Raw genomic sequence first — 10,279 nt, forward strand, 5'->3', positions numbered from 1 at the left:
TACCATTTAAATCACTTTGAATAGAGACTGGGACCTTGTAAACATTAGCTATCGTTATTTCTGAAAACTAATGATTTTCTGCCTCAACCAAATATTTCCTCTTGAACATGAATATCCAAAACAAAGAAAAGGCAGAACTATGAGGTTTTATGAAAGTTGTGATCACCTCTGTGAGAGTGGCTGCACTTCTCAGGTTCGTACTCTGAAGCCAGGTTCTCTGGTGTTTTGGGGTGCTGAGTTAGCTGGAAAATCGTATTTGAAGGTTCTCAACAGGGGCTTATTTTTAGGGCTCTGTGGGGTGAACAGTCACAGGCAAGCTAACTAAAATCTTGTACCCACACCTACCCAGACAGTGGTTTCTTTAAATCTCATTAGTTAAGCTGGCAGGGATTTAGGATATTTCTTTGAAATATTTAGGCGTCACAGGAAATAGTCAAGCTCCAACTTTACCCAATATCCCAGATGAAACAATATCAAACAATCCCTATTTTTTCTGAGATGAAATGGTTTCAATTTAAATTTATAGACTGCTTTTATTATAATTTAAAAAATTTCTTCTTTCCTCTTTTCTCTCCTCTCTCTCTCTCTCCTCCCTTCCTCCCTCCTTTCCCCTGTGTTTTTTTTTTGAGACACAGTCTAACTATGTTGCCCTCAGTAGAATGCCATGGCGTCACAGCTCACAGCAACCTCAAACTCTTGGGCTTAAGTAATTCTCTTATCTCAGCCCCCCAAGTAGCTGGAACAACAGGTGCCCCCCAGAATGCCTGACTATTTTTTTGTTGCAGTTGTTGTTGTTTAGCTGACCTGGGCGGCCAGCCAGCTGGCCTGCCTGCCTGCCGCCTTCCTTCTTTCCTTCCTTCCTTCCTTCCACTCGCTCTCTCTTTCCCTTTCTTTCTCTCTCTCTCTTTCTTTTTGGGTCTCACTTTTTGTCCAGGCTGCAGTGGTATGATCATAGCTTGGTACATCCTTGAACTCCCAGGCTCAAGTGATCCCTCACCTCAGCCTCCTGAGTATCTGGCACTACAGGCATCCACCACCATGGCCAGCTAGTTTTTTCTTATTTTTTTGCAGAGATTATGTCTCACTATGTTTGCTGAGGGTCTTCAAGCCAGGCTTGTCTCAAACTCATGGCCTCAAGGAATTCTCCTGCCTTGTCCAAATTGCTGGGATTACAGGTATGAGCCACTGTGCCTGGCCTATAATTTTTTTCCCTCCCCCATTGCCTGCCTTTTCCTTCTTCTTTTTTCCTTCCTCCCTCTAGTTCTCTGTTTCACAGGAAGCATATACTCTCCTCTTCAGAAGTAATAACCTTTAACAGTTTGCCATATATTCTTCCCTTCCTTTTCCTATGCACTTATGCACACACATGCATGGAGACATACAAACACACACACACACAGTAGGACCTCGGTAAGGTGATTACCATAAGGAACTAGGCCTACCATACTGATAGGTACATTTGGTGCATGTCCCAGCTATGAAAATTAGGTCAACTTAAGGAGGTGGTCAGCTATGGAGGTTCCACTGTGCATATACACACACACTTATAAATTGTTTTATAGGTGAGTTTTAAAAAATTTTATATAAATTGGATACTACTCTGAGTTGTCCTTTACATAACTTTTTCCCACTTAAAATTAGATCTTTTATTCCCATGGCAATAATATAGATTGCTGTCTTTCTTTTAAATTGCTGCTTATTATTTCACACCTTGGGAACACCATAGTTTTATTCATCCATTTACCGCGAGATGGACATTTGGGTTGCCTTCCATTTCCAGCTCTTGCAAACCATCCTCAAGCAAACAACACTAAAAGGTTAAAACATAGCCCTCTTTGGGCACATACAGTGTCCCTTCGCCATAGGTACATATAAAAATAACTTTCTACAAGAATCCAAAATACACAATTCTGATATGAGGACAATTATCACCTAGTACATGGTGGGGCCTGAGGAATGGGGGAGGGGAGAGAGGAAAGAAGAGAGTCGGGTAGGGGGTCACAGTGTGTGACACACCTCTTGGAGGTGGGACAAAATTACAAGAGGGACTTTACCTAACAAATACAAACTGTGTGACATGGTTCTCTGTACCCTCAACAAATCCCCAACAATTAAAAAAAAAAAATTCTAAAATGGCTTTTAGTTTTAATTTATATAATACATTCACATTTTATTCTAAAATTTACCAGTCTATGTAGTTTCCTAGTGAGTTTGATTCTTTTGATAGGAACCTTTTATTTCTAGTTAAAATCAGTTCCCATCTTTTCAAGAAAACACAGCCAAATAATGTTATAGCCACAGAAAGGTGAAATGTACAACTCATTGATCAAGACTCCCCCTAATCTAAGACCCATCTATGTGTGTCATAGTCAGAGTGGTAACCAAAACATTTTTAAGAACTGTCAGGATTTCAGAGGTAATTTCTTGTGTATCCTGGCAACATTTTGTACCACTACAAAAACCACGTTTCTAACAAGCACCAGTAGCCTTCATTTTCACTGAGATTGTCTGCTGAGCACACCTCACCGGCAAGTCTGTAGCTGAAGGCCTGTCTGTCTCTACAGTGTCTGTGGTCGGTACTGCACAGCGTGCACACCTCTCTCTCTTCATTTAATGAAATGCTTCTGCTCTACAAAGTGTGAGGCCAAATCTGCTAAGTCAGATGTGACGTTACCTTTCAGCTATACAAGCTCTGCCACGGGATTCGGGAAGTTCACTATTTGGCACAAATCTGTCGGGATCTTCTCTGCTCTTAAGAGACCACAAACCACAGAGCTCAGGTTGGTTCACAGGTCTCCCGCTGGGTGACTGGCGACTGTGACACACAGCACTGTGCATAGCAGCTGGCCTGTGAACTCTTTGTGACCCGTCTGAAATGAGATAAGTCACTTCTTCCAGAGTGTGGATCAACAGCGCACTGTTTCATTCATGGAGAAAGTCTGGCTCTGAAAAGGTGCTGACCCAGCTGGACAGCACGCTCCCTGGTGTGCCGGCTCTGCTCCCTGCTGCGGGCCCTGCTCTGGGGGCTGCAGTCTGCCCAGCGCTGCCCAGATGCTTCACTAGGCTCAGGGAGGGAGTGAAGGAACCAATTGCGCCTTAGACGGAGGAAATGGCTCGTCAGGGCTGGGGTGGGAAAACGAAGGGGAGGCGGGGCAGAGGCAAAGTCTTCAGGGACACTTGCCTTGCCTGAGCTGCCCCAGAGAGGGAGGGCTGTTTAAGGCACAGATAACCGCCTGGCCACTGCTCCCTACGCCCCTGTCAGACGCGATTCCTCGACTTGCTTTCTGTCCTTCTTCCTGTCCTTATTTCCTTTCCCTGGGTTTCTGTGATAGTATTTTATTTTATTTTATTTTATTTATTTATTATCATCCTTGGAAGAGTGTTATGACATCTTAGCTCACAGCAACCTCAAACTCTTGGGTTCAAGTGATTCTCTTGCTTCAGCCTCCCCAGTAGCTGGGACTACAGGTGCCGGCCACAGTGCCCGGCTATTTTTCAGAGATGGGGTCTAACTCTTGCTCAGGTTGGTCTTGACTCGTGAGCTTAGGCGATCCACTTGCCAGGGCCTCCCAAGTGCTGGGATTACAGATGTGAGCCACTGTGCCCAACATGGGATAGTATTTTAAAAAGGAAGAAAAACAATATATGGAAGGCTCATAATACAGTCTGCTTTACAGACAATTATGCAAAATTCTCACCACCCCTAGGGGGAAAATATTGCCTACTTTGTCAGTGCTCAGAGTAACCAGTAACCCAGTAACCATGACCTGTTTCCTGACTACGATATAGTGGCAGCCGGGACCCGAATCCAGACGTGCTTGGTTCTCCCCAGCTGGTTTGGTTTCCTGTTCTCAAGCCAGGAAGGTGCTAACGGAATCCAGGTTCTGGGATAGGACACATTAATGTTTCAGGTGGGAACTTTCTGGTTCCATTAGCTTCATATTCTCAGCACCTTTATTTATTTATTTGTTTATTTTTGAGACAGAGTCCCATTTTGTTCCCCTTGGTAGAATGCCGTGTTGTCACAGCTCACCACAATCTCAAACTCATGGGCTTAAGCGATTCTCTTGCCTCAGCCTCACAAGTAGCTGGGACTACAGGCGCCCACCACAACGCCTGGCTATTTTTGTTGTTGTTGTTGCAGTTGTCATTGTTGTTTAAGCTGGCCAAGGCTGGGTTCAAACTTGCCAGCCTTGGTGTATGTGGCTGGTGCCTGACCCACTGAGCTATGCTTGGCACCTTTAATTGCCACAGAGCCTGCCACCCACCTTGATCTGCCACAGTGCTAGGATTACAGGCGTGAGCCACTGCACCCAACCAATGTATGCATTTTAGAAAGACTCTTCTTGACTTAGACTGAAGACAGGGAAAGCAAAGGGTCTGTTGCAGTAATCAAGTTAAAAGGTAACAACTTGAACCAGGGAAATAGTCCTGGAGATGAAGCAGGAAAGGGACTGTATCTGAGAGATGTTAAGGGTCCACAATCAATTGAAATGGGGTTTAGAGGGAGAGATTTGTGAGTTATAGCGTAGATGCCTGGATGGACTGCAATGTTTGGAAGACTCTCTTTTTCTCTTTCCATATATTTATACACATATACATGTACGCTTCCAGGACCATTCGTGGGAACTCTCCCTAAATCCAAGTTCCTGGATGCCAGCCAGGGACTGAGCTTGCAGCCTTATAGGCCTTTCTGAAGGGAGCAGTCTGGGGCTGATGCTCATTTTTGCACATTACTCCAGTTTGAGATTTTTCTGTGGAGCTGGCTAAGGTGCTTCCTCCACAAGATACAGAGTAGCGGCCCCCACGCTTTCTCCATTTAATTCCTCATTCTGCCTCTCACAGATTTAGATGGATCCTTCAAGACAAGCAAATATCCAATGTACTCAATACTAATATGAAGCCAGTAGATGATCTAATTCATACCCTCGTAGAAGAAAAACTCTTTTTAACTCAAGATGGGGGGAGGGGGAATGGAGGGGAAAGAGTATGGGGGTTTGGGATGTTCCCACTGAATGGACACAATGGAGGGGTGTATGGCACACCTTTTGGGTGCAGGACATAACTACAAGAGGGACTCTACCTAAAAAATTCAAATATTGTGACTTGGTTGTTTGTACCCTCACATTAACCTGAAATAAAAAGAAAGATTGACAGTGGACTAATGCAAATTCACTCCTGTGCCGGAGGTGACGTCTTTGTTGGCGCAGGCTTACATGGCTTTGGGCACACACCATGCGACCACTGATCTAGTGGGTGCACGTTTTTCCATCCCTGTTAGAAAGAGAAGGATAAGAAATAGCTCACAATGGGGACAGTCTCGGCCCAAGGCTATGTCAGTGCTCTTGCTTCCTAGACCAGATAGACATCTACAGAAAATCACTTAGTTCACTATATTAAGGGATTATGTTACTCCAAGGGGATGAACAAGAAATAACTAGTAAATTGGAGGCCTTGATAAAGCACATGTGTCAGAGGGTAAGATAAAACCTATGAAATTCATGGGCTTACAATAATCAGTAAAATTTGGGGGGTGAAGTATTCAATGATCTGGGCATGCTAAGATCTCTCTAGAGTGAAAAGACAAATCATTACAATTTCTATGTCCCACCAGAAAGGATGATACTTGAACACCATCTTCAGGGTCTGAAGCCATGACCTTTCACACGTAGGAGTATTGTTCTCCCTTATACACTGGGATGCCACCAAAGGGTGCCAGTTTTGAGTGGTGGCCACAGTAGCAGAGGGCTCTGTGGCAGGGCCATCTTGGGGGGAAAGCTGATCTGCCACTAGGGTCACCTGAGCTCGCAGGCCCCGTTAGAGTCACTGGTGGAAAGATGCAGAGGAAATAACGCAAAACCTCTGTATATTTACCTTTTACTTTTCTCTGCCCAGTTTGTTGAATAACCAAATGTATAAAAAGCACAAAACATGTTACTGGAAAAAATATTTTATTTTTCAAATAATAATGAATTTTTACTCCTCAGTTATTTCTGTAATATTTTTATCTTTTTATTAAAACTAAATATATTAAATACATCTCACCTTTTCTCAAAGACTATGGTGTACCTATATAAAATTATCTTTAGCCAACAAAATCTATTTCCAGAAATTAAATTTGATATGGAGAGAAATGCCATGCATCAAGCCCTTTGTACCTGACTTGGTGCTGAGGCTGAATTTGGTGTATTAGTGTGTCCCGGGACCCAGAAGCCACTCTTAGGTTTTTTTAAAAAGTGGAACCCTTAGGTCAGCCCTGGCTGCCTGAGGAATTTCTGGGTGGAAGATGACTTGCTTTTGCTTTATATTGGACAATTCTTTCCTAGGCTAGGCTGGAATCTTTGGGAACAGAGGACTGAGGTGCATACCGTGTTCAGGCATTTGTCTGGGGCTGCAAGTGGGGAGGACCCTATTTTTTAATGTCAGATTTCTACTGGTAACCATTTCAATAGAATGGTCACAAGAATAAAGAGCAAATAGGGGCAGCTCTGGGTCCCTAAGGACATCAGTATTTTGACCCCAGTTACCTATTTCTCACTGATACTTGATCCCATGAGAAAGACGACCATGGCTGAATTCACTATGACTGTAAGAAGTAAAGGTGACAGTGACAACTGTGATAGTGGCAGGATGTGGGATTTTACTTTTGGAGAGATCTTTCAGGCTTTATTCTAAGCAGCCAGCACGGTGCTAGAACTTAAACATGTGTGTTTGGATCTGCCGTCTGACTTTTCTCCATTGTCCACTGGATCACTTTAATTTACATACTCATTGGAAAAAGTCTTCATCTCTATCAAAGTTTCTCCACAAAACCTAGTTTATTCCCAAACTTTGCATCAGAGTGTCTATTATGAATTAAAAATTACATAACTAAAATAAAAACTAGGTAGCTAATGAAAGGTTTTGTTTTTTAAGGTAATAAACAGATATGGCCTCAATGATTTTTTCTTAGCATAATGCTCATCTTTCAAACGTGGGTAAGATCCCATTAGAAGGAAGGTTTGGAATCCTACATAAAAATATAACATGGATTAATACAGAAAATTCTTAAAACACACAAAAATTCACATTACCACATCCCTACTGATACTGATGTAGCAGAAACAAAATTACAGTGAACAAATCAGCACAAAGTGCAATTCATTTTTTGTTAATAAAACAAAACAGATGATGCTCAAATTCTAACCACTACACCATGGACTTCTAAGTGCGGTTTATGCACAAACATGTGCTCCTACACAGAGTGTGGCTCTGGCTAATAGTTTTAATTCTAATCCACAGTATTTAGGACTCATTCCAGTTGTTTTTAGTAAGAAATTAGGAGAAAAGCTCAATGTCTGACACTTGGATTCAAAGTAGCTCAGAGTTACTCTTTTGCATATTACGTGAGGAATCTTCGCCAGCTGCTGTTTATTTATCTGTTTCTCTAAATAAAAGCCCTTGGACAGTAATCTACTCTCCTAAATAAAGACAAACATTCTAACCCTTTTTCCAGTTCCGGTTTCAACTGGAAAAGCCACAATTATTAATTTTTAATGGTTTCTTTTATATTTTTGAAAATATCAGCAATATTACTTTCTATAAAATACAAAGCAGTATTACAAACATTCAGCTAGTACCAGCATTCAGATTTCAAAGATACACCTTTATGATAAAATGAAAAATGCTGTGAAGCAAAATGTTCAGACCTGTCAGAGCAGCAAGCATTTAAAAATCGGACCTATGACCCCTTTCTTCTTGTTTTTAAATCTATTCTGGTTTCTATCAAAGTGGTCCTTGCGAGGAGTGGTGCATTGTACTGAAAACCCAGGGGTGTTCTCAAATTGGATCTGAACAGTCTGAAAAGCAACAGATCTTCACTGTGCGTTGTTCTCAGGCTCAGTTCCGTGGGACGCTCTGAGGAAGGACCAGTTGGCATTATTGATAACTAAAGCAACTTGGATAAGAGCCAAGATGGAGATGTGTTATAGCTGAATTCTGCTTTACAGTAAAGTACATGTAAAGAAAGATCCAAAGTATTTACCATAAAGCACGTGTAACTATAGGTATTTCTTTAGAGCCAAAAATCTGCTGCTGCTGAAAAATGCCTGGCTCCTTCTACTATAGCCTAATGTGGCTAATTTTATATCAACCCTCAGTCCTGTGGAGTTTTCTTGAGATTTTAACATCTGACATTCATGACCTGGTACTAGTATAGGTCTATAAAAACATAATTGTCACAAGCCACACAAAAACATGATAACTACCACTAATTTTCGTACATCTTCAAAAAAGTTGTTGGACAACAACTACAATGAATAACGTTCCAGAGGATACCCAGAAGCACCTTAAAATGATAGATGTTATTTAGGGACGTTAAATGAGAATTATTTCTGAAAAAGCTGTGCCAATGTCAACTGTAGGTAGAACATGACATGAAATTATTTTACAAGGTACAGTCTTGTTCTATCTTCTCCTGACAACACTCCCAGCAGAAAGCACCCAGTCTATTTGCTGTTTCTTGGCTGATCAGACATTCATCCTTTAACTCCCTAATTGTCTTCCTCAATGATTTCTGGAAATGTTTTTCTCTTTCTAAAACATTCCGTAGACTTTCCTTGGCGTCCTCCAGCTCGCTGATCACGTGATCTAATTTATGCTTGAGTTTCTTTGGACTGTCCATTACGCTGTAGCTATGTTCCTAAAAACATAAACACCAAGTTATTAAACCAGACAGATTAAGTAGTTAAAGAAAGCTTCTAACCAGACCTTATCTGTTTCTTCATTTATGATGCTCAGACAAGATCTGTAACTGGTGATATTTAGTGGGCAGGAGTTCTGAGGAGATATGGGAAGCAAAAAGGCAAGCCTGGATTGCCTCTGCTACAGCTTTGAGAGTTTCCAAGCCTTAGTGCAAAGAGGGGCACACATGCAGCCATGCAGAGTGAGTAAGGAGAGAGAGCAGCATGTCCAGGGGGACCAGGTGGCCACAGTGCACAGGATGAAGCACTAGAGAGGAGAGAACACATGGAGAGAAAACTCCCAAGAGTGTCAGAGGGTCTCCCAGAGTATTCCACTGGGTAAGATCAGAACATGTAGGGGAGGGAACCACTCAGGGCTAAGGGAACCACCAGAAAGACTGAGAATGACCTGTGGTCACAGGGCATAAACACCATTCTTATCAGCAAGGTGAGACATTGTCAGATTCACAGCGCACAGAGTGGAGTGTACAAAAGGGTCTGCCTCAGAAATGGATGATAAACAGCCTTAGACTGAGCGCTGTTCTAGTTTGGCCACAGAAAGCAAAATTTGAAAGGATCAAACTGTTTCCAAAGAATTATACTGCAGAAAGTGTTCAAGAAAATAGGATACAAAAATATCTACTAAATTTAATTTGTATCCAGCAAATGAAAATCCATAGTATGTGGCATGCAAAAATCACCAGGCAGGTAAAGAATTAGGGAAATATCAGCTGTAAGAAGAGATAAATCAATGAGTAGAAACCAAGCCAGAACTGACACAAATGTTAGAATTAGCAAGGGCATTAAGAAAGTTATTTAAACCACATTCCTTATGTTCAAAAGGGTAAGTAGAGGCATGAAAGATATAACAAAGACTAAAGTACAACAAAAGATAAAAACCAGCGCATGAGTCATGTTCACCTGTGTGATCACAGAACTCTGGGAGTCTAAGGCGGGAGAACCACACATTCATAGCAAATGCACACAGAGCATTCACCAAGATAGGCTGTATTCTGGCTATTAAATAAATCTCAATAAGTTTAAAAGGCTTCAAGCTATACAATATATAGTCCATGACCACAACAGAATTAAGTCAGAAATCAATAATAGATATTTAGAACATTTCTCAGTATTTTGAAACTACATAACACATTCGGAATAATCCGTGGGTCAAAGAACAAATGAAAATGGAATTTGAGATTATTTTAATTTAAATTGAATGACAATAAAAATAACATATTGAATTGTGGAATGATGCTAACGCAATACTTAGGGAGGAATTAAAGCCTTAAAATACCCATACTAGAAAGGAAGAAGCCTCAAACAATGACAACGGCCTCCACTTTAAGAAACAAGAAGATGAATAAATTTTACTGAAATAAGCAGAGGAAAGGAAATAATAAAGATGTTCATCAGTGAACAGAAAACAAATAAAAATACAAGAAAAAACAGTAAAAGCTAGTTCTTTGACAAGGTCAGTAACATTGATAAATCTCTAGGTAGACTGCTCAGTAAGGAAAGCGAACAGGAACAAATCACCAGCATCAGAAAGGACAGAC

General features: G+C 41.4%; 1 protein-coding gene across 1 annotated transcript in view; it reads right to left on the reverse strand.

The window, feature by feature from the left end:
* Positions 1-6,047: 6,047 nt before the first annotated feature.
* Positions 6,048-10,279, reverse strand: part of THAP6 (THAP domain containing 6) — a 16,674-nt gene continuing 12,442 nt past the window's right edge. The window contains exon 5 of the mRNA XM_003790079.3: positions 6,048-8,680. Coding sequence (XP_003790127.1) covers positions 8,426-8,680 — 255 coding nt within the window. The 3' untranslated portion in view covers positions 6,048-8,425. The remainder of the gene's footprint in view (positions 8,681-10,279) is intronic.

Source organism: Otolemur garnettii, unplaced genomic scaffold (genome assembly GCF_000181295.1).
Source record: "Otolemur garnettii isolate 467f Iridium unplaced genomic scaffold, OtoGar3 scaffold00039, whole genome shotgun sequence".
Classification (NCBI taxonomy): Eukaryota; Metazoa; Chordata; class Mammalia; order Primates; family Galagidae; genus Otolemur; species Otolemur garnettii.